This window comes from Mercenaria mercenaria, unplaced genomic scaffold (assembly GCF_021730395.1).
Source record: "Mercenaria mercenaria strain notata unplaced genomic scaffold, MADL_Memer_1 contig_3097, whole genome shotgun sequence".
NCBI classification, from domain to species: domain Eukaryota; kingdom Metazoa; phylum Mollusca; class Bivalvia; order Venerida; family Veneridae; genus Mercenaria; species Mercenaria mercenaria.
The window spans coordinates 25,361-51,602 of NW_026461205.1; the positions used below are offsets into that span (position 1 = coordinate 25,361).

The 26,242-nt window shown below is 36.8% G+C and overlaps 1 protein-coding gene across 2 annotated transcripts in view; it reads left to right on the forward strand.

Moving 5' to 3' along the window:
- LOC128552734 (caspase-3-like) overlaps window positions 1-24,826 on the forward strand; it is a 46,161-nt gene extending 21,335 nt beyond the window's left edge. Inside the window, exons 4-7 of one of the 2 annotated variants that reach the window (XM_053533790.1) lie at window positions 2,255-2,320; window positions 4,380-4,692; window positions 15,819-15,947; window positions 24,588-24,826. In XM_053533790.1, coding sequence (XP_053389765.1) covers window positions 2,255-2,320; window positions 4,380-4,692; window positions 15,819-15,947; window positions 24,588-24,603 — 524 coding nt within the window. In that variant the 3' untranslated portion in view covers window positions 24,604-24,826. Of the gene's footprint in view, window positions 1-2,254; window positions 2,321-4,379; window positions 4,693-15,818; window positions 15,952-24,587 lie in introns of those variants that run through there. The other variant, XM_053533791.1, reaches the window with a different exon arrangement.
- Window positions 24,827-26,242: the final 1,416 nt, after the last annotated feature.

The following is a 26,242-nucleotide window of genomic DNA, read 5'->3' on the forward strand; positions in this document are numbered from 1 at the left end:
CCATATTTTTCAATGGATCGTCATGAAAATTGATCTGAATGTTCACCTTGATGATATCTAGGTCAGTTTCGAAACTGGGTCACGTGCGGTCAAAAACTAGGCCAGTAGGTATAAAAATAGAAAAACCTTGTGACCTCTCTAGAGGCCATATTTTCATGAGATCTTCATGAAAATAAGTGAGAATGTTCACCTTGATGATATCTAAGTAAAGTTCAAAACAGGGTCACGTACCTTCGAAAACTAGGTCAATAGGTCAAGTAATAGAAAAACCTTGTGACCTCTCTAGAGACCATATTTTTCAGTGGATCTTCATGAAAATTGGTCAGAATATTTATCTTGATAATATCTAGGTCAAGTTCAAAACTGGGTCACATGAGCTAAAAAACTAGGTCACAATGTCAAATAATAGAAAAAACGACGTCATACTCAAAACTGGGTCATGTGGGAAGAGGTGAGCGATTCAGGACCATCATGGTCCACTTGTGTTGGGTTTACCATCGCACCGACACACTATCGCACTGACACAAATATAGGTCATATGACGACTTTTCCGCTTTGATGGCGGAGGAAGACCCCAGATGCCTCTCCGTGCATTCTTTCATCACGAGCGGGCACCTGGATAGAACAACCGACCTTCCGTAAGCCAGCTGGATGGCTTCCTCACATGAAGAATTCAAGAGCCCGAGTGAGGCTTGAACCCACATGATCGATGAGGGGCAAGTGATTTGTAGTCGGCGACAACTACTCGGCCAGGGAGGTCCCGAAATACTTTATTATAAGTGACTTGTGCATTCATGTTAAAACATAGTACAAAATGTACCAATTGAAATGTGCCTGTAGTCAGATTACTTTATGAACTATATAAACTGCACTTTTAAAGTCTCATAAAGCTTTAAAGTTTACACTGAAAACAGATGATAAAGCTGTCCAGATAGATGTTATGCATAATTACATGGTTACAAAGGCACTACTTGAAATACTGCACTTGACCGTATACATTTAGATCCGTAAAGGGAGGTAATGAAAACAATGTATTCATTAAAACTTTATAATATGTTAATCAGTATTCAAACATTTGACATGTATTAGAGAAAATTACATTATAATAGAAATGTGGCAGCCACATTATGAACAAAGGCATTTGATAAAACAGAATATGATATAGTAGGTATGTCTGACAGAAAATCGCACAAATGGGACAGGCATATGGCTTTCAAGCTTGTTTTTCGAACACATGGGTTACTCATGTATTTAGCTCACCTGAGCAGATTAGTAAATGTGATCGGTCGATGTCCGGCGTCCTTGGTCTGTTGTCTGTCTGTCTGTCTGTCGTCCGTCAACATTTGGCTTATGTGTGCGATAGAGGCTGTATTTATCAATTGATCTTCATGAAATTTAGTCAGAATGATTGCATTGATGAATTCTAGGTCGAGTTTCAGTATGGGTCATCTGGGTTCAAAAACTAGGACACTTGAATTGACCTACTTTCTCGTTTTAAAGTTACAGCATAGAAATTTCGACCATATGTATAATTTTTGATACGCATTTCAGTACTCGTCTTGAGTAGTCTTATTCATGACCTACTGACCTACTTCCTTGTTTTTGAAGGTATAGCTTAGAAATTTGGACCACATGTATAACTTTTGATAAAGATTTCAATACTCATCTTTAATATTCTTAACCCTGACCTACTGACCTACTTTCTTGTTATTGAAGCTACAGCAAAGAGATTGGGAACACCTGTAAACTTTTTCATACTGATGTCAGTAGTTATCTTGAATTACCTTTACTGTGACCTAGTCGCTTTCTTTTTTTTTTTTTTTTTTTTTGAAGCTTTCGCAAAGAAATTCACTCAAGCATGCAACTAAACTCAGGTGAGGGATATAGGCCACCATGGCCCTCTTGATTAAGATACAGTCTTGAAAATTGGATGATATATGCAGTATTGCACACCGATATTAACACTGACTTTCAGTAACCATGAATGTGACCTACTGACTTTCTTGATATTGTAGCATCAGTTTGAAATTTAAAACATGCAGTACATAGTAATCAGCTGAGCGATCCAGGGTTATCATGACCTTCTTGTCTCATTTAAGACCCAAAACATACTAGATCATTCAGCTAAACAAGCAGTCACTCTGAGTTTGTCAAAAGTTTTTCTTTGTATGTCATATTAACAATGAATGACTATATGGTGAGCTGTTTGGACAGACTTTATTATAGAATTGTCCTGCTTTATCTTGTTTTTCAGGGGCTGTAGAGTGTAGAGATGATGAAGCAGAGCTAGAGACTGACACTGTTGTCTCCAATAGAACTGGTATGAAAAGTTGTCAAGAAAGTTCGCTTATATTTGGAAAGTAAACCGTCATAGCAAAATAATGATAAAAGGCCGATAATATTTCTTTCATATTCAGATAAGTATGTCTCTCCCTCCCCCTACACATGGTGGGGGATACTTATTGTTTTTGTCCTGTACGTCCGTCCGTAACACTTCATTTCCGATCAATAACTTAATAAACATTTGCCCTAAAACTAACTTTGACTAAAATAATTTAATTTTGGCAGATATTTTGGATATGAAGGTTCAGACAAAGTTTCTCATATAGATTCAGCTGTATAGAATTTTATAAAGCTAAAAAAAACATCGGCTTTATAGAACTTTATAAAGCTTAAAAAACAATGGTCAGTGAAGTTTTTATTCACAGTTTGGATTCTACAAAATGGTGAGCTATTGTGATCACGCTGTGTCAAGCGTCCGTCGTCCCTCCTGCGTCAAGTCGTCCGTCTGTCGTCAACAATTGTGTTTAAATTACATCTCCTCCAAATGCACTGAATAGATTTTTGATGAAACTTGGCATGGATGTACTTGGGTCTTGGGTGGTTCTCTACTAAAGTTGTTTAAATAGTTCCGCTTGGTTGCTGATAGGGGCCACCAGAGCTATAGATAGAAAAATCTTCAAGCGACATCTCCTCCTAAACTGGTCCAATTTTAAACGAATTGCACACAAATGGTCTTTTTATGTCATCCTTTACCAAGATTGTTCAAATTTTACCATTTCGTCAAAACACATGGCCGCCAGGGGGGCGTGGTCACTTTTTCCTCTTTGTATATTGGGGAGACTTTAAAAACCTTCTTGTGTGAAACTACTGGCCCGATTTTAAGATAATTTAACAGAAATGGTCATTGTGTGACCCTCTACCAAGATTGTTCAAATTATTCTGATTCGTCAAAAAACATGGCCGCCAGAGGACGTGGTCACTTTTCCCTATATACATACGGTGGAAATTTAAAAAAAATTCTTGTGTGAAACTGCTGCCCTCATTTTAAAATCATTTATCACAAATGGTCATTGTGATGCCCTCTACCAAGACTGTTCAAATTATATTGATTCGTGAAAAAACATGGTCGCCAGAGGGCGTGGTGTCACTTTTCCATATATATATATATATATATATATATATATATATATATATATATATATATATATATATATATATATATATATATATACGCTTATCTATTTGAAGAAAAGGTGGAATTATAGGGCTCACCCCTTTGTCGTGGTCAACGTTCCGATTTGGTTCAGTTTTGTATGTAAGCTGGTATCTCAGTAACCACTTGTTTTTGAACCTATACACATACTCTCTGTGATGCACTGACTAACCGAGTGCTGTTTCCATTAATCTGTTTTGATCTTTTTTACACAATATGCCCCCTTTTCAACTTAAAGCTTTTATATGTAAGCTGATATCTCGGTACCCACTTATGAGAATTGATTGAGACTTCATACACATGTTTATTGTTTGTTTGTTTGTTTTGGGTTTAACGCCGTTTTTCAAAAGTATTTCAGTTATGTAACGGCGGGCAGTTAACCTAACCAGTGTTCTTGGATTCTGTACCAGTACAAACATGTTCTCTGCGAGTTACTACCAACTTCTCCACATCAATCAGCGGTGGAAGACGAATGATTTCAGACACGTTTATCATATAGTCACGGAGAACATACGCCCAGCCCGAGGATCGAACTCACGACCCCGCGATCCGTAGACCGACGCTCTACCTACTGAGCTAAGCGGGCGGGTTAAACGCTTGTTTATTGTGATGTCCTGACTTACACCACAGAGGTTGAATAACTCAACTTTGCATTTTAACAAAATTATGCCCCTTTTTCTTTTCAACTTAGCAACTTTTGGTTAAGGTATTGTATCTCAGAATAGAAGTGGAATAAAAATCACACGTTAAACAACCCGGTTTCATAAACCGTTTGATGGAACTTCACTAGGTTTGTTCAGAAACAAGGTCAGAAGTTGTATGCCAGGTCAGTGGCTAAGTGTCTAATGACTTCTTGTTTTCTTGAAATTATTCGTAATTGCAGATGCTACAAGATGTGTACAGTCCTTATTCGCCGATGAATTTGTTAAATCTGATTATGCAGAGAGCTCACTTACAAGAACAAGTATCACATCTGATATTACAAAGAACCACATTACAAGCACAGATATCCAATGTGATGGAGACAGGAACTCTGATATCAGCATAGATTCAGGGCATAGAGAAAATATACCAGATGAAGCTGATTTTCTGATAGGATATGCAACTGTATCTGGATATGTTTCGTTTAGATCAAGAAATCACGGATCTTGGTATATCAGGAAATTGTGTGAAATTTTGGATAGTCATGCAGACAGGTAACTAAAATTCTGTTTCTATGCCCCAGATGCGTCATATACAATTGTAGTTCTTGAAACATCAGTTTCTCTGTGTTGATTGTCCAGAACACAACTTAAAAACAATGTAAGTGATTTGATATTATATAGGTATATGATGATGATGAGACAAAGTCCAGCGCACAATAACCAGCTGAGTTATTCCCTTCTTCAACCAGGTTTTCAAAATGTGCGGTACTTAGAATGGGATACATCGTTGTTCGAAAGTGTTGTCGGGGGATGTCAAACTGGTCGTTACCGCTCAATAAAATTAGTTTTGTTTCAGGTATTTTAGTGAAACAAAACTAATTTTATTGAGCGGTAACGACCAGTTTGACATCCCCCGTCAACACTTTCGAACAACGATGTATCCTCATTGCCTGCATTTGCTTACAGTAAGGCCAAGGTTGGGGTTACATTTAGATGTAGTGGTGGAATCTTCAGAACTGGAGTCAAGGTCATTGTCACTATTACTAAAAATAGAAAAACAGTTTCCGCTTAGTTACTGAGGAGTGTGTGTTAGTATATTTTCTAGAGAACTGGCTGCAGCGTGTTTACCATAATCTACACCCTCAGTATGTTCCACTTCATGACAGAAATTCAGCAGCTATGTTTTGTATTAAACATATCTAGTATGATTAGATGCAGTCAGATATATACAACAGAACATGACCCTTTTTAAAACAGTATAATTATGATGACATGATGACAAAATTTGAAAACATTGTTTCTTTTTTTTCATGTCCCCACCCCTTGGAGGAGGCACATAGTCATTGCAGCACCTTTCCGTCCCTCTGTCCATCTGTTCGTTCGTCGTAAACTCCGGTCTGTAACTTTGTCACCCATCAAGGGATTTTAATATTACTTCACACATATATACCACATAATGAGTCGATGTGTCGTGAATGAGACCCAAATCCCTAGCTCAAAGGTCACGGTCAAACTTGAAGGTCAAAGGTCAACAGGGGTTTTTTACTGTCCTGTCTGTAACTCAACCATTACTACAAATAAATGCGACCAATGATATTATTATAATACATTTAATTTTAAGAGTGACTTGCTCACCCTTTTTGATTAAGAAATAGTATTGTTCATGTAGTTTTAACTTTTGTCGTATGGAATTGGCAGTTGTGTTTTACAACACAACTAGTTAAATATTATTATCAATTTAACAAACATAAAACATAATAATAAATCAAATGGACATTCTTCACTTATAAGGGAATCAACTCTACCTGGTAACGAAATGTACTTACATGCCAAAATACACATAAATGTGTTTAAGTTTAATAAATAATTGGCAGAACTGCCACTTTAAAATGAAGAATCAGTTCAAAACAAAGTAATGGTTGAAACAAATTTAAGGTAGCGATTTTTTGTACTTAAAGAGCATGCCTCCAGATCTGGCTAAAAAATAATCTTTCTTTCAAATTGAATTTGGTCTTATTATGAATATTAGAATATGACTTTTTGTTTCGAAAATATTTTAAAAGTTCCAAATCAAGAAAAAAGATAACCGCGTCGGGAATCGAACCCCGGACCGCCGCGGCAATAAAGACATTTTCCCGTCGTCGTAACCAATAGCGCTATAGCTGAAGTAGTGAATAATGACTTCAAAATATAGATATTTATAATCGAGACAGTTTACCTAAAGTAAAAGCGTGACAAACAGTAGTAAATTCTATGGGCGGCGGTAACCGCCAAAATTAGTAAATATACAATCCATTCATACACAAGTCTGTCAGTGCAATTCATTTCAATGCCGTGTAGTTTAAAACTCCATCCCGTCCAATATATTTACATTCAACGCATTGTAGTTTGAACCCATTTAATACAATACTTCATTTTATCCATTTAAACAAGGAGCGATGCATTGAAAAACTTGTTGCGATGCACCGTAATATGAAATCATCCAACAAAACATGAATCCATGCACACGGTGATACAGCTCAATGTGAAGCCGTTTAACACAACATGAGTACGTGAAGTGTAAGATGAATTGATTTATTACAATTTGACGCTGTTTAGTGCATATTGACACCGCTTTGTGTAATTAAGAGCGGTGTATAAAAACTTGATGCCATGCAGTTCAATGTGAAGACGTTTAACGCAACATGAGTTCGTGCAGTGTAAAGTGAAACGATTCATTAAGGTTCGGCGCCGTCTAATGCAAACTGAAGCCATGTTGTGTGATTTGGAGCAGCGTATCAAAATTTGATGCCATGCAGCCAAATGTGAAACTGTTTAGCGAAACACCAGTACGTGCATTGTAAAAGGTTGATAAGACTATCGGTTCATATGTTTGACCTTTCATAAATATCAATTCTGGATCAGTTTTACATTACATGCCTTCTGTTGCCTTTACGTATGTTAGGGTTTCACCTGGCAGGTATAACTTTTATTTACTTTTATTTACACTGTCTTGTGACTTTGGAACATGGGGCTAAGAGTGAGGTAAGGTGCACCATAAACCGGTTTAAACTCCCCAGTGGTGGTTTTGCCACTGACCGTTCCAAGGCGATGCCCCACTGTGTTCCTGTATTTGTTTGTTTTGTCCTTGTGTGTTTATTTTGTTTGTATGGATGGGGTGTGAGTGTTGTTCATTTGTGCCTTTAGGGTTAGGGTTAGGAACGTGATTTTCCCTATTGGATATTCTTCTTTGTTTTTACATAAAAATATATTGAAATTTATCTTAAAACCGACCTTGTGGTAAAAATCTAACATTTAATTAAAAACATTTCCTGCGATTTATTTGAATATTTAAAGGGACCTTAATTATTTCGTGAAACATCTTTCTTCTCAATTAAAACTTTGTCAGAAGTATGCTTCGTGAAACAGACTCAGTAAAAGAAAAAATAATGAGAAAACTGAGTTAATTTTTCATTCTATGAAATTTATGTTTACATGTCTATGCTTTTAGACAGTATGTCAAACTTACATGTACTTCACAATTTTTGTTTGTTTGTTGTTGTTTTTCGGGGTCGGGGTTGGGGGAGGGGGTTAGTTGTTTGATTGTTTTTGGTTTAACGCCGTTTTTCAACAGTATTTCAGTTATGTAACGGCAGACAGTTAAGCTAACCGATGTTCTTTAATTCTTTACCAGTACACACCTGTTCTCAGCAGGTAACTGCCAACTTCACTACATGAATCTGAGGACGAATGATGTCACACACATGTCTTTTATCAAATCGTCACGGAGAGCATAGCTAAGCCCGGGTCATCGGACTCACGACCCCAAGATCCGTACATCGGCGCTCACCCTAATTGAGCTAAACGAGCAGGTTAGAGGGAGGAGAGGGAGGGGAGTGGCGGCGGAAAATCTAAAGCCGTTTAAGTTAGACAGTTTCCTTATATTCATATTAGCATTAACTTTATATCTACAAGTATCTGCTACGAGCGCTCGGATCACAAATCCCCTAGCAGGTCGTATGAAATCTAGGAAACTGTCCAACCAAAACAAACAAACAAACAAACAAAAAATGACAAAACGTTGTACAGTGGAGTATATGCAATTTTAAATTTGACGAAGCATACTTCTGATAAAGCTTAATTTAAGTAGAAAGATGTTTCACGAAAGTAATTTGATACGCCGCTCCAAATCACACAACATGGTTTAAGTATGCATTAGACGGCGCCAAACTTTGATGAATCGTTTCACTTTACACTGCACGAACTCATGTTGCGTTAAACGTCTTCACATTGGACTGCATGGCATCAAGTTTTAATACACCGCTCTTAATTACACAAAGCGGTGTCAATATGCATTAAACAGCGTCAAGATGTAATAAATCGTTTCATCTTACACTGCACGTACTCATGTTGTGTTAAACGGGTTCACTTTGAGCTGCATTGTTTCATGTTTTGTTGGATGATTTCATATTACGGTGCATCGCAACAAGGTTTTCAGTGCATCGTTCCATGTTTAAATGGATGGAATGAAGTTTTGTATTAAATGGTTTCAAACTACAATGCGTTGAATGAAAATATATTGGACGGGATGGAGTTTTAAACTAGACGGCATTGAAATGCACTTGTACTGACTTACTAGTTTATGAATGGATTGTACATTTACTAATTTTGGCGGCAACCGCCGCCCATAAAAAACAGCAAATTCTCATGTGTTTCCGTAACATATAGTTTGCCAGTAATTAAGTTTTAAAGCCTTCTTAAGAAATATAGCATCTATTTCAAGATATCTAAAAAAATATTTTTTTTGTTGTCGAACGATCTGGAGACATGCTGCTTTAAAACAACTAAAACAAATATTTGCATACCTAATGTAGAAAAATGATAAATACAACTTACCTAAGAAATAACAGAATTTTTAAAATACCTCTCCCAGAGCGATCTAGTGGGAAATTAATTTCTCATCAGAATTTTATGGGCGGATTTCGAAGAAGGTTTCACTAGAATGTTTATGATGACCTGCTGAATTGTTTAGATCATTCCAATTCGTTAAAACATGGGCGTCAGTTTCCTTATAATAGCTGTATATACCTGTCACTTTTAAAATAATTTTACTCAAATGTTTCTTGGGCGACCTGTTGCTAAGGTTATTACAAGTATTCTGATTTGTTAACAACATGACAGCCAAAGGTAAAAATCGTTTTAAAAATTTAAGCAATATATCCTAAACTGTTGATTCGACGTTAAAATAATTTAACAGAAATGTTCCTTGGTAAACCATCTATCAAGAATGTTCATAATTCCGATATGTCAGAAACATGGCAACCAGTGCTGGAAATAGAAACTGTTCTAATGCCATATCCTAAACGACTGGTCCGATTTTAAAATCACAATGACGCCCCACTAAAATTGTTAAAATCCATCTTCTGTATCTAAAGATAAATGCTGGCTTTTGGAAGTCGGTTATAAGTTTTAAAAGTTCTTTGGCAGAAATGTTTCTTGTTTTACCTGGTTGAGCGTTGAAACTTTTGTGAGCCATGTAAGACCAGCATGGCTGTCTTGTTTATAGGAACCACAGGTAAAAAAAGAAAGAAAATGCTTTAAACGGCTTCTGCTCATGAAACACTTGATGGATCTTTACCAAACTTAGTCTGTAACATCCTTGTACAAACTTGTCTCAGTGTTGTTGAGGTAATTATGTTTAGGCCGCTTTAGGGACAAGCAGGGAAAAATGATGGAATTTAATGGATGTTTTTTTCAAGGACGAGCGATATGTGGCCTTTTTTGTTTCGAGTCACCGTAAAATTCACACGCAATTATTCTTGTCAAGAAGCAAAATTTATGCATCATTTCCAAACTTAACTCGATTCATTGCAAATTCAACCTTATGCATTACAACAATATTTCTCTCCTTTTGACTTCTTGTCTTTCTGTAATAAAAGACCACGTACAGAATATATGGCTCCAAGTTATATGAGAACTCGCGGGTTAACCTATTTTGGTCCATCAAGAACTCAGAAGATGTTATCAAAAAGCTAATAAACAAACACTTCAAATGTTCGACTATAAGTACTTATGACTTTTCTACTCTTTATACTAAATTACCACATAATCTTATTAAAGAAAAACTGGTAGCTTAAATATAGAAAATATTTGCAAGAGAAAACTTTAATTATCTGGCAAGTAATGAAACAATAGCATTCTTTTCCACGCCTTATCGGGTTGTGATCAGGTTTGTGAAGCTATAAGGTTTCTGTTTGATAACATATTTATCAAATTTGGCAATAAAACGTACAGACAAGTAGTTGTTAGCCTGATGGAATCTAACTGCGCCCCACTCATTGCTGATTTATTCTTATACTGTTATGAACGAGATTCATGCTTAGTTTGTCCACTGAGACACAATTTGAATTTATTGAAGCTTTTAATGGAACCTCGAGGTATCTTGATGATATTTTAAATATGGACAACCTATATTATATAGAAATGGTGAAACACATGTACCCAAAAGAGTTACAGGTTAGCAAGGCTAATACTTCAGATTTAGAAGCGTCAGTTTTGGACTTAAATTTAACTATTGTGAATTATAATTTAGAAACGAAAATATATGATAAAAGTGACGATTTTAATTTTGAAATTGTCAACTTCCCCCACCTTGGTGGAGATGTTCCTCGAGCAACATCATAGGGTGTCTATATTTAAGAACTTTGTCGTTTTGCAAGAGCTTGCTCAAAGTTAGAAGATTTTAATGATAGAAATCTTCATATCACCAAAACAATATTACAACAGGGTTACCGTTACCTTAAGCTACAGAAAGCTTTTAGTAAATTTTACTACAGATTGACCGATCTGTTAAAGAAATAAAATACTAACAATAAAACACTTTTAAAACTTGGTCTGACACACCCGGAACATTATGGAGATTTAGTTTATAAAAATCCCAAAATTAAACACATTCCTTATTATACCCCCACAAAACAAAACAAACGAAGTTTGGGGGACGGGGGTTATATAGGAGTGAGCTCGGCGGCCGGTCGGTCCGTTGGTTTTCATGGTTTCCGGATGATAGCTCAAGAAAGGCTTAACAGATTTGACTAATTTTTAGTACACAGGTGTAACATCAGAAAATACAGGTCTGTTTTGACTTTGGGGTCAGTAGGTCAAAAATCAAGGTCACAGTGTCCCTGAACAGTTAAATGGTTTCCGGATGATAACTTGAGAACGCTTGGGCCTAGGATCATAAATTTTAGGACACAGGTGTAACATCAGAAAATACAGGCCAACTTTGGGGACAGTAGATCAAAGGTCAAGGTCACAGTGACTCGGAATAGTTGAACGGTTTCCGGATGATAACTTGAGAACGCTTTGGCCTAGGATCATAAATTTTAGTACACAGGTGTAACATCAGAAAATACAGGCCAACTTTGGGGACAGTAGGTCAAAGGTCAAAGTCACAGTGACCCTGAATAGTTAAACGGTTTCCGTATGATTACTTGAGAAAGCTTGGCCCCAGGATCATAATTTTTGTTACACATGTGTAGCATCATGAAATACACGCCAAGTTCGACTTAGAGGTCATTAGGTCAAAGGTCAAGGTTACAGTGACTCGGAATAGTTAAACGGTTTCCGGATGATAACTTGAGAACGCTTGGGTCTAGGATCATAAATGTTTGTACACAGGTGTAACATGATAAAATACAGGTCAAGTTCGATTTTGGGGTTAGAAGGTCAAAGGTCAAGGTCACAATAACACGAAACAATTAAACTGTTTCCGGATGATAACTTGAGAACGCTTGGGGCTAGGATAATGAAAGTTGATAGAGAGGTTGGTTATGACCAGCAGATGACCCCTAACGACTCCTTATCGTGCCCTTAAAAGTTAGGCTCTTGGTGCTATGACTTCAGACAAGTTGTTGAGTACATTGGTGTAATTATACCTTAGATTTACCATAATTAATTTTATGTTTTACTTTATATGATCTAGTATTTTTTCACTAATTTTAGATCATGCCTCAGCGGGGAATGATTTTATTTATATTATGTTTTCTAACTTGTTGAAAATAGGGTAAGTGCGAGGTTGGCATTCCCTAAACGCGTTTAAACCCCCAGTTTCCTTTATATAGGTTACTGATCGCTCCAAGGCTGTGCCCCTATTTTCAACTTGTTTTCTGTCTGTCTTGTATTTTGTGTTGCGTATGTTGTCTTGTTTGTCGTTAACGTTTTTTCCTCTTTCTCCTCACTTCCACTATCGCCCCCATCCTTTCCTCTTGCATTTGTGCTCCCTTACCTTGGCATCCTTCTCCTTTTACTGTGAGTATGTTATCATGGTCACCTTAATTTTGGCTGCCGAAATCCTAAGGCGGTGCACGATTTTTGTTTTTTCCTGCTTATGTGTGTTCGTGTCTTTGTGTCTTGGGCGGTGCCCTATAGTGTTGTTATATCTTACTTGTCTTGTTTATCTATGTAGTTAGTTTTATGTGATTGTACGTGAGTGTCTGCGCTGCTGTGGTTTACGTTGTAGGGTAACTGTGATTAAGGAACGTAACATTCCCTTTTGAGTATTCATCCTTGTTCCACTTTGCCCCTTAAGCTCCCCCACCCCCCTTTTCTGCCCCTAGCCCTTCCCCTTTCTATATTTTGGATAAAATTAAAATGTACTTGTGGGATTTTTGAAGCAACCCGTCTATAATATTTTTCCGTTACAGCATCATTTTCTTGTGGACCTACCTTCGAATGAGTGGCTCTGGGACTGTGTTTATAGTGTTATGTGCATCCGAGAGATCTTTCCTTACCTATTATCTTTTATCTGCACCATTCTTGTACAGATTGCTCTCAAGTTGTTCAAATAATTCAGCCGCACCGTTTTCAGGGGCCACCAGAACTGACAATGTTAACGAATTTATGGATGTTTACCAACTCTGATATTGAACATCCTTGTACAGACCTCTTTGAAGGTCATTCAGATAACCATGCCTGACGTCATTGCTAAAATAAAAAAAAAACTTTAAAAACTGTATTCTCATGAAACAAGACCAAACTTGTACTGGTATCTGTAAAGATTATTTATATTGTTCAGTTTAACTTTTTAGTGGCAGCCACACCAAAAAATGGAAACGAAAGTTGAACAGCATTTTCTCTTGAACTACTATATAGATCTTCAACAAACTTGGTCTGTATCATACGCTTCTACCAAAGTTATTCCAACGGCTCCGCTTGGTCGCACATAGGGGCCCCAAGAGCTAAAAATAGAAAATTCTTCAAACGACATCTCCTCCTAAACCGATAGGCCGATTTTGAAATAATTTCACACAAATTGGCCTTATGTCACCCTCTAGCAAGATTGTTCAAATTATACTGATTGAACTGCTAGCCCGATTTTAGAATGATTTTACTCAAATGGTCCAAGATTGTTCAAATCATTTTGATTCATCAAAAAACATGGCCACCAGAGGGTAAGGTCACATTTCCCTGTGTGTATATAGTGGAAACTGTAAAACTGGTGGCCCGATTATAAAATAGGTTTACACAAATGGTCCTTGTGTGACCCTCTACCAAAATTGTTCAAACTATACCAGTTCGTAAAAAACATGGCCGCCAGGGGGCGTGATCACTTTTCCATATATGTATAGTGGGGAAACTTTAAAAATTCTTGTATAAAACTGCTGGCCCGATTTTACAATAATTTTACACAAATGGTTCTTGTGTGACCCTCTACCAAGATTGTTCAGATTATACCGATTCGTCAAAAACATGGCCACCAGAGGGCGTGGTTACTTTTCCCTATATGTATATAGTGGAATCTTTAAAAATTGTGTGAAACAGCTAGCCAGATTTTAAGATAATTTTACACAAATTATTCTTGTGTGACCTTCTACAAATAGTGTTCAAATTTTTCTGATTCGTAAAAAGCCTGGCCGCCAGAAGGCGTGGTCACTTTTCATCAACAATTTCTTTAAACAATATCTCCTGCAAAATCACTGAATGAATTTTGATGAAACTTTACACAAATGATCTCTGGGTAGCCCTCTTTCAGAGTGGTTCAAATGGTTCCGGTTCATTGCACATGTGGGTCTTTTTAGTTGAAAATAAGTTTTCAGCTGTCAGACTTTAAGAATCCTTTTCTCTAGAGCTTTGATATTTGCATGTGATATAAGGGTTTGACTCTCTACCATACTTGTGCAAATTATTGTCCTAAGGTTAAAAAGATGGCCACGTCCCTGTGTCTGACATGTTCTTACTATAGGCTTTTATATAAGAAACTTTGAAAATCAATAATAGCTAGAGCCTTGATATTTGGCGTGTGATATCGGATCTGTTATTTCTACCGTAATTGGTCAAATTATTGCCCTAGGGACAAAAATATGCGTGACATGTATATTATATAGGCTAACACAGAAGGAACCTAACTCCTGAGCGCCTTAGGGTCAATGACCCTCTTTTTATATTTACTTTTAGATTTCCTAAATTAGCTACATAAGTTAAAGCATCTGCTTCATTATCAGGTGTTCATTACTATTTCAAGTCAACATATTTAGGTTTGGAACTGAAACATCTGTTTTATTAAATGCATCGTGCATATACAAACATATTACTGCTATTAGTGTATAAGATTAACAACAAGTAAGCTAAAATGTATTCCTATCATCCTGTTATAACATCTACATTCATATTTGAAGTATAAATGTGTGTATAAATAAGTTGTTTTACCTCTAAACTAGGACCAAACATCTAGTTGTGATTAGCTTACCAGACTTATGCTGTGGCTTTAAAGACAGTGTTACAAATTAATATACTTACAATTACCTTGTGACATCTAAGCCCTTCAGTGGATATGCAGTGAGTAGTTATCCAAAAGAAAAAGTTTTTCTGGCCCATACACGGTCAATAATACTAGAAATGGTATTGAGTCAATAATATTGAACATTTTCTATTTTGGCACAAATTGCAAAATCAATTTACCCATTGTTTTTATTCAGTTAAGCTTTGACCACTATTCTGCAAGCCTGAACACTTCAGGCATTGGATAAACATGGCATGGCGAAAAAAGTGTTTGTCATAAAGAAACTACTTCACGACCCAGAACTCTTAAAACAGTTGCTGCCTGTATAACTCAATACATTCTAAGAGAGACATTCTGTGATCTTCTTAAGAAGTGATTAGAACATGTTCATATGGTGGTTGATTAACCTTTAGTCTGCTAAATTTCTAAAATGGACTGGTCCATCATTCAATTTGGACAGTACCGTTTACTGTTCAAAGGGGTTTTCACTTATACCTTACTGACTGAATAGCGAGCAGTGCAGACCATGATCAGCTGCATGAATGTGCAGGCAGATCTTGATCTGCACTGGTCGCAAAAGCAGAATCACTTACCACCAGCAGGCTAAAAGTTAAGGACATTTCGGTATGTCGCTATGGCATTTGAACAGCTTTTGTAACATGTTTCGTTTAGTCGTCGTGGTATGCGCACCATCACAAGCCGACGAAACATTTTTGTCTTGGTTGGAATGCCAACACGGTAAATGTTTTGGCTTGCATCTGTCAATAAATGTTTGTGCTTTCTGATTGTCATCCATATTTTGCGCAAGTCTTCAATATTGCCCATTCACTTTCAATAAAATTGACAATATCATATATTGACAATATTATTGGCAGAAAACATTCATATGTATGACGTTTTACACCATTTACTTAAATTTCAGATGTGACCTGTTGTCCATTTTGACAGAAGTGAATCGCCAAGTTGCTACAGCAAATGCACCTATGGATGGGAGTTTGTATAAACAGGTCCCTGCTCCATATTCGACTCTCCGAAAACTTGTTTTCTTTCGGTGAGTAGATATATAATTAATTTTTGATAGGTTTGGACAAATTCAGCTGATTTTTTATGCTACCTGAAGCGATTTTGGTAGAGCATATTGTCAGCGCTCCAACCGTCGTCCATCTGTCTCTTCTTTCCAAGTGTTTTTGTACTGTCTTTTTCACAGAAACCACTGACAAGAATTCATAGACACTTGTAAGGAAGCTTCAAGATGAGCTTTTCTAGTCACTCAATGTCTTGCATCCATATAAAATATTTCCATTTTTTTTCAAAATGTTCACGGACAGTATAGTCAGTAGAAAACAACGAGAAATGGTGTTTATAAGGCAGCTTAAACCTTCACTAAATAGAGACACAAAAATCATACCTGACAGATATGTTTTACAACGACGTCACGTCATTTTTATTCGTTAGTAAATTAGACGTCATTTATTTAACAGTGACGTCCCTTATTTCTATTGACGACGTCAAAGGACGCCATATTGTTTGTAACCCTCCTGATGATAATTTTTGAAACCGCTTGAGGAATAAATCAAATATACAAGCTCAAAAGGATTTGGCTATTTCCTTAAAACCCTTTTTAAAATTATTTTCACCCGTATCGTGGTCTTTTTCATGAATTAAGGTATTGGACCCCTAATTGTAATGTTTAAAAAATGGCATTTGCTTGGTACATTTGTGTATATTCTTAAAGTTGACCATGTTTCACACTGTGTTGCAAATTTTAAACAACTTTTACCGTGCCGTTTTTTGTAAATTTTGTATAATTTATGGTATTTCCTCATGCTCAAGAAGAGACAAAAGTCAATGTGATGGCCACTATCTAAAACGTTTGCAGATAATTCATTGCAGCATTAATTTTGATAAAAGAAACATCAAACTATTGTTAGACAATTATAAAACACAAAATAAAACTGTAAAAATCATTTTTGTCTAGGGTGCCCCAAGTAAACAGATTTAATGAAACAGAATTCTAACTCCAACATTGAAAAATTAAGGTCGAATCCTGTGGGTCTGTTTTGAATTTTGCTCACTTCATTCAAAAATAACCTTGGGGCAATAGTAAAACCTACCTGCATTTCTTCCACAATATATAATCTAAAGAACGAAGGCAAAATAGAGAACTTTTACCGCACGTAACCCAGTATTTTTAAAGATGTCTAACTCTACCCCTCCTGATTCAGAGGTAAATTCACATTGAACATTAGGAAATCGCTTATAAAATGAAAATTTTCCACTTTTGTACAATTTATCCATAATTAGTCTTGAAAGAAGTAAAACCTAACTACAAAAAAAGGAAAACATGGAGAAAAAAAATTTGGTCCCAGTGGGGTTTGAAACTCCGCCCCCCCCCCCCCCCCACCCTGAAAATTGCAGTCAAAGTAGGTTTATGGTAGGAATTGAATACTCTTCAAAAAAGAGATACTCTATTACGGGTCCAATACCTTTATATATATATAATTCCATTTTCTGTATGTCCAGAGTCATATTTGAGACACGATTTAAACGATTTCAGTAAAATATCATAATAATGTAAACTGCAATTTGGAAATATGGCCATGCAAGATTCAGTGAATGTGTAACTTATAACATTTTGTACTTTCTTAAATTTTCTATATAGGTCGTTTCTTTGCAATTTTAATGTCATTTTAAGGTCCAGTTTTGCGATGAGATATTATGACATAAGGGTAGAGAACACCAATTGTTTCCCATAGACTTCCATTATAACATTATGGCGTGTACGGCCTTCCATATATCGAAACATGAATATCCAATCACATTTGTTTCAAGAACTATCTTAGTTCCACCAAAATATCGGACGAAAAACATATGAATAATGATACTTTATTTAAGTTATTTTCGTGTGAATGAGATGACCCCCTGTTTACTTCGTTGTCATGGCGGGAGAAATTCATTTGATGAAACTTTTTTTCAATACACATAAAATATAGCAAATTTTGTCAAAATGTATAATGAAATACTGTAAATGCAGTAAAAATATTCCATTTTGAAAAAAATAACCACTTCTTGGGTTTGTTTACATGACTGACCAATCAGAACGCACAGATGCTACCTTATTCCCAGGTATACACTTACCTCATTCCCAGTAAGTTCCCTGTACTTTTTAGCTCGACTATTCGAAGAATAAGTAGAGCTATCCTACTCACCACGGCGTCGGCGTCGGCGTCACACCTTGGTTAAGTTTTTCGTACCAGTCCACATTTTGACAAAGTCTTTTGAGATAAAGCTTTGAAACTTTCAACACCTGTTTACCATCACTATGTCCAGTTATAGGCAAGAGTACATAACTCCATCAGGGATTTTAGCTGAATTATGGCCCCTTTCGACTTAGAAATCATGGTTAATTTTTTTGTACCAGTTCATATTTTGACAAAGTCTTATAAGATAAGGCTTTGAAACTTTCAACACTTGTGTACCATCACCATGGCAAGTTATAGGCTAGAGCACATAACTCCATCAAGGATTTTGGCTGAATTATGGCCCTTTTTGACTTAGAAATCTGGGTTAATATTTCGTACCAGTTCATATTTTGACAAAGTCTTTTGAGATAAAGCTTTGAAACTTTCAACACCTGTTTACCATCACTATGTCCAGTTATAGGCAAGAGTACATAACTCCATCAAAGATTTTGGCTGAATTATGGCCCTTTTGACTTAGAAATCTTGGTTAAGTTTTTCGTGCCAGTTCATATTTAGACAAAGTCTTTTAAAAATAAAGCTTTGAAACTTTCAACTCTTGTTTACCATCAACATGGCCAGTTATAGGCAAGAGTACATAACTCCATCAGGGATTTTAGCTGAATTATGGCCCCTTTCGACTTAGAAATCTTGGTTAAGTTTTTCGTACCAGTTCATATTTAGACAAAGTCTTTTGAGATAAAGCTTTGAAACTTTCAACACTTGTTTACCATCACCATGTCCAGTTATAGGCAAGAGTACATAACTCCATCAGGGATTTTAGCTGAATTATGGCCCCTTTCGACTTAGAAATCTTGGTTAAGTTTTTCGTACCAGTTCATATTTAGACAAAGTCTTTTGAGATAAAGCTTTGAAACTTTCAACACTTGTTTACCATCACCATGTCCAGTTATAGGCAAGAGCACATAACTCCATCAAGGATTTTGGCTGAAATATGGCCCTTTTTGACTTAGAAATCTGGGTTAATATTTCGTACCAGTTTATATTTTGACAAAGTCTTTTGAGATAAAGCTTTGAAACTTTCAACACCTGTTTACCATCACTATGTCCAGTTATAGGCAAGAGTACATAACTCCATCAAAGACTTTGGCTGAATTATGGCCCTTTTGACTTAGAAATCTTGGTTACGTTTTTCGTACCAGTTCATATTTTTTGTAAAGTGTTTGACATATGGCTTTTAAACTTTTATCACTTGTTTAATATAATAGTCTCTATCTGTAGGAAAGAGAACATAACTCTGTCATCTATTTTGGCTGAATTATGGCCCTTTTTGGACTTTGAAATTGGTTCTGTTTTCATACAAGTCCATGTTTTGTCAAAACTATTTGACATGTGGCTTTTAAACTTTGAACACTTGTTTATCATTATGATTCCCATCTGTAGGCAAGAGTAGATAACTATTTTGGCTGAATTATGGCCCTTTTTGGACTTTGAAATTGGTTCATATATTGCCATTTAGTGCAAGACTTATCGAAATCAAAGTAATACAGGAACATTGTTTGTCTAATCTATTTATTTCTTTTGTCTGAATATCCGTGGAAATATTTTGACCCCATTCTTCAATCAATTCTTTGAATAGTCGAGCGCGCTGTCATCAGACAGGTCTTGTTTGAATTGGTGGTCTCTGAACATAAGAACATTTACAGAATTCTTGGAAAGTGATGTTCGGTATGCGTTCTGGTCACTGGGGTCAAGGTAAAGATTGTTGTTAGTAAGAGTAGAAAAATATCTGCCCAGTAACAAAACTAAGGAATAGAATATTGTGCCCAAACTCGGAATTCAGGAAGGGAAGCTTGCATGGAGGCCATGGTTTCAGATGTATGTTGGGTTACTAAGGTCAAGGTTTAGATCATTGTTACTAAAATAGAAGTGTTTTTCTCCCGATAACTTCAGTTAGGAATTAGATAAGCAGATCAAACGTGGTTAATAGACTCACCACGGCGTCACACCTTGGTTAACTTTTTCGTATCAGTCCACCTTTTGACAAAGTCTTTTGAGATAAAGCTTTGAAACTTTCATCACTTGCTTATGTCCAGTTTTAGGCAATAGTACATAACTCCATCAAGGATTTTGGCTGAATTATGGCCCCTTTTAATTTAGAAATCTTAGTTAAGTTGTTCGTACCAGTTCACATTTTATGTAAAGTGTTTGACATATGGCTTTGAAACTTTTATCACTTGTTTATTATAACAGTCTCTATATGTAGGCAAGAGAACATAACTTTGTCAACTATTTTGGCAGAATTATGGCCCTTTTTAGGCTTGGAAATCGGTACAATTTTTTTACAAGTCCGTATTTTGTCAAAACTATTTAACTTGTGGCTTTGAAAGTTTGAACAATTGTTTATCATCATGATTTATATGTGTAGGCAAGAATACATAACTCAGTCAACTATTTTGGCTGAATTATGGCCCTTTTTCGATTTGGAAATTGGTTCAGTTTTCGTACAAGTCAATGTTTTGTCAAAACTATTTGACATATTGCTTTGAAAATTTGAACACTTATTTATCATCAAGAGTACATAACTCTGTCAACTGTTTTGGCTGAATTATGGACCTTTTTGGACTTGGAAATTGGTTCAGTTTTCATACAAGTCAACGTTTTGTCAAAGCTATTTGACCTGAAGCTTTGAAAGTTTTAACACTTGTTTATCATCATGATTCCCATCTGTAGGCAAGAGTACATAACTCTGTCAACAATTTTGGCTGAATTGTGGCCCTTTTTGGACTTGGAAATCAGTTAAGTTTTTCGTACAAGTCTCTATTTTGCCTAACCTGTTTGTCATACGGCTTTGAAACTTTGATCACTTGTTTACCTTCATAGTCTACTTACCTAGGACAAGGACTTTAGCTCAGTTATGACCTTATTTGGACATAGAAATTAGTTAGGTTTGGCATACCATTCGCTTTTTTGTCTATTAACTGTTTGATATATGGCTTTGAAACTTTGAACACTTGCTTACCAACATGGTCACACATTGCCATATAGTGCAAGACTAAACCAAATACACAATGCAGGTACATTGTTTGTCTTATCTGTTCCGTTTCTCTTGTCAGAAAATCTCGGGTAATATTTTGACCCTATACTTCTATCAGTGCTTCGAATAGTCGAGCCCGCTGTCAACGGACAGCTCTTGTTAACACACCTGAGCACAAAGTGCTTTTGTTGAGCCATTGTGATCAGGCTGTCGTGCGTGCTTGCATCTGTTTGTCGACAACAATTTCTTTAAATGACATTTCCTCAAAAACGTCTGAGTGGATTTTTATGAAAATTGGCCTTGATGTTCCTTGAATGGTCCTGTTACAAAAGTTGTTCAAACGTTTCTGCTGGATTGCACGTAGGGACTGCCAGAGCTAAAAATCTTATAACAACATCTCCTCCTAAACCGCTGGTCCGATTTTAAAATAATTTCACACAAATTGTCCTTATATAACCTTCTATCAAGATTATTCAAATTATTCCAATTTGTCTTTGCCACCTGGGGGGGGGGGGGGGAGGGGTTGGGGGGGGTTGCGTGGTCACCTTTTCCTTTATGTATATAGCGGAATCTTCAAAAATCTATGAAACTGCTGGCTCGATATTAAAATGCGTTTACACAAAATGGTCCTTCTGTGACCCTCTACTTAGATTTTTTAGATTATTTCAATTCATTAAAAAACTTGGCGCCCAGAGGGCATGGTCATTTCCCCTAGTTATATATAGTGGAAACTTTGAGATTTTTGTTTGAAACTGCTGGCTTGGTTTTTAAAAAATCACATAAATGGTCCTTGTGTGATCTACTACAAAGAGTGTCCAAATCATGTCCACCAGAGGGCATGGTCACCTTCCCTATATGTATATAGTGGAAGCTTTAAGATTCTTGTTTGAAACTGCTAGGCCGATTGAAAAAACAAATGGTCCTTGTGTGACTTTCTATCAAGAGTGAACAAAATTTTTATTTGTCAAAACATATGTCCACCAGAGAGCATGGTTACTTTAGCCTGTTTGTTTATAGTAGAATCTTAAATATTCTTCTTGTATAAACTGCTGGTCCAATCGTTAAACATTTTCACACAAATTGTTCTTGTGTGACCATCTATCAAGATTGTTCCAATTATTCTGATTAGTCAAAAGTCATGGACCCCAGAGGGCATGGTAATTTTTCCCTATATGTATATAGTCGAAACTTAAAGAAAGTCTTTTATGAAACTGCTGGCCTGATTTTAAAATAATTTTACACAAATAGACCCGTGTGACCATCTACCAGTTATTTTGATTTGTCATAACACATGGCCATCAAGAGGAGTTGTCACTTTTTCCCTTTATGTATACATATACACTTATCAGTAGCCTTTTTGCAATAACTTTGAAACTACCAAAGAGAACTGAATTATTTAGGAAATTTAGAACAATATATAAGACATCGTTTGATACAAAATGAACACTGAAATAAGTCTAAAGAAAACAGATTTTATTACTAACCCGACGAAACCCCTGTCGCAAAATGTAGCACAATAATTATGCTATAGTAGTTACTAACCCGAAAGTTAATGGAAATATTCTTGCAAATATATGATAAATCGAATTTCGGATTTTTACTTAAAATCAGTGTCATCATTATACTTTAATATGAGGTGAGTTTATATGCATGCTTCCAAATTTTTAATTGCTCATATAAGCATTGCTTTATTTTTCCGAGGAATCGTTTTTTACACGAGGCGCGGTGCACTTGAAACTTGTGCTGACTGGGAAGTAATACATGTATTTTTAGCCCACCATCATCAGATGGTGGGCTATTCAAATCAATCTGCGTACGTGGTCCGTCGTCCTTCCGTCCGTCCGTCCTTCCGTCCGTTAACAATTTCTCGTTATCTCCTCAGAAACTACCAGGGGAATTTTGATCAAACTTTGTCAGAATGATGTATTGGTACCCTAGTTGTGTCCCTCTGAAAATCAGACTGGTTCAACAATTTTTTTACCGAGTTATGGCCCTTTGTTTATTTCTATAATTTACATAGATTTATACAGGGAAAAACTTTGAAAATCTTCTTGTCCAAAACCACAGAGCCTAGGGTTTTGATATTTGGCATGAAGCATCATCTAGTGGTCCTCTACCAAGATGGTTCAAATTATTTCCCTGGGGTGTAATATGGCCCCGCCCTGGGGGTCACATGGTTTATATAGACTTATATAGGGAAAAACTTTGAAAAACCTCTTGTTCAAAACCACAGTGCCTAGGGCTTTGATATTTTGTATGTGACATCATCTACTACTTCTACTAAGATTGTTCAAATCATACCCCTAGGGTCAAATATGGCCCCGCCCCGGGGGTCACATGGTTGACATAGACTTATATAGGGAAAAACTTTGAAAATCTTCTTGTCCAAACGACAAAGCCTAGGGCTTTGGCATTTGTAATGTAGCATCATCTAGTGGTTCTCTACCAAGTTTGTTCAAATTATCCCCCTAGGGTCAAATATGGCCCCGCCCTGAGGGTCACATGGTTCATATAGACTTATATAGGGAAAAGCTTTTAAAATCTTCCTGTCAATAACCTGCAACATTCAAATTTGGACCACATGTATGGTTTTGAGTGGCAAGATGAACCTTGACATGAGTTGACCTTGATTTTGACCTAGTGACCTACTTTCACATTTCTGTAGCTACAGCCTTCAATTTTGGACCACACGCATAGTTTTATGCACTGAAAAGAACTTTGACCTTGGCAATGACCTTGTGACCTACATTTCTGAAGGTAAAGGCTTTAAATTTGGACCACATGCATAGATTTGTGTTCTGAAGTGTTATTTGACCTTGATTTTGACCTAGTGACCTACTTTCACATTTCTCAAGCTACAGCCTTCAAATTTGAACCACGTGCATTGTTTTGTGTACCGAAATAAACTTTGACCTTAAGATTGACCTAGTGACCTACTTTCAAATTTCTCAAACTACAGCCTTCAGACTTGATGCACATGAATAGTTTTGTGTACAAAGAACTTTGTCCTTGAAATTGATCTAGTGACCTACTTTCATATTTCTCAGACAACAGCTTTCGAATTTGGACCACATGCACAATGTTGTGTACGGAAATGAAATTTGACCTTGAGCTAGTCAATTAGTCTTGAAATTTGGAAAACTCAAAAATGGCACATTGGTGGGCGCCAAGATCACTCTGTGATCTCTTGTCTAAGATTAAAAATATAAACGGTTAAATTTTGTGGACATTTGAAACAATTATTAGAAAGGTTTCTTGATATTATAAAATGGCGAAAATGTCAATCCAGGAAAGAGCAAGAGCGATTGGTCTAATTGAAGGGGGTGCGAGTTACAATTTTGTACATGTTCATTTACTTATTTTTCGCCGGTTATGATTATTTCCTTTTTGGTCGTATTTTATAAAATCCAAAATCAAACTTTTTCAGAAACTTGTATATTTTGTACTCGTTTAGGTTTCAAGAATGCTGAACGTGCACCGCACCTCAGTAATACGTCTGCTATGTAAATACAGAACGACCGGCTCTATCACTCTGGCCTGCCGCGCCAACCCAGAGGACACATTCTGAATATACAACTTCAAGGCAGACGAGCTACCGATACATCAAGGATAACTGTTGGAACGCATGATCGCCCTATCATACGGTGTTCCGTTTGGACAATCGTGACATTTTATTTAATACTTAACCGCGATGCACGATGGTACGATGACGAAAACGAGAGGGCGCGATGGCACGATGATAAAACCACGATGGTACGATGGTGAAAACGCGATGGCACGATGTTGGAATCGCGATGGTACGATGGTGAAATGTCGATATAACATCGCGTTTTCATCATCGTACCATCGCGTTTTCATTATTGCGCCATCGCGTTTGCACCATCGTACCTTCGCGTTTTCATCATCGTACCATCGCATTTTCATCATCGTACCATCGCGTTATCACCATCGTACCATCGTATTTTCACCATCATACAATCGCCTTTCGGTGGTCATGCGCAGTGGTACAGTATATGTGTCAGTAAAATACAGGCTCGATACCATCTCATTTTTACATTGCACTATGTACCTTCTACATCCTAACAAGAAGAAGCTTAGTGTGAATAATACCATGTGACTATTACACCCAGCTTTTTATTTACTTTCATGCATACATAAAATACAAAGTACGTGACCTTGAAGATTTTACAGTTTTAATGAAATGAGCACTGAACATTTTGTAAAACATTTTGCAAAACAGCAGAATCTAAATGGTTAATTTCTTCTCACAAAATACATTGAGATACATTCGTCTATTGCTGGCAAAAATACAAGTGTACGGGACTACGCATTTCTAACCGGAAGGCGATGGTGAAAACGCGATGGTACGATGGTGAAACCACGATGGTACGATGATGATAACGCGATGGCACGATGGTGAAAACGCGATGGTACGATAGTGAAAACGCGATGGTACGATGGTGAAACCACAATGGTACGATGATGATAACGCGATGGCACGATGGTGAAAACGCGATGGTACGATGGTGAAAACGCGATGGCATGATGGTACGATGTTGAAAACGCGATGGCACGATGGTGCGGTGGTGAAAACGCGACGGTACGATGTTACATCAACATTTCACCATCGTACCATCGCACCATCGCGATTTCATCATCTTGCCGTCGCGTTTTCACCATCGTAGCATCGTTGTTTCATCATCGTGCCATCACGCCATCGCGTTTTCGTCATCGTACCATTGTGCATCGCGGTTTAGTATTAAATAAAAGGTCACGATTGTGCAAACGGAACACCGTACTATCAGCGCTCAGACTGTGCGCAGAAGGTTTAGGGAAAATGGTGTGCGTTGCAGACGTTCATTTCACGGGATAATATTAACTGATCTGCACAAACGAACCCGTTTACATTGGGATCATCGTCACTTACGGATGACCAGAGCGGACTGGGCGGCAGTATTATTTACTGACGAATCACCCTTTAATTTATACGATAATGATGGTCGTGTACGAGAAATGAACGATTCAGAGATAATCGGAAAGAAACCATTTTGATGGGGGTTCCGTTATGATTTGGGGAGGGATATCAATGAACACAAAAAATGTCACTGT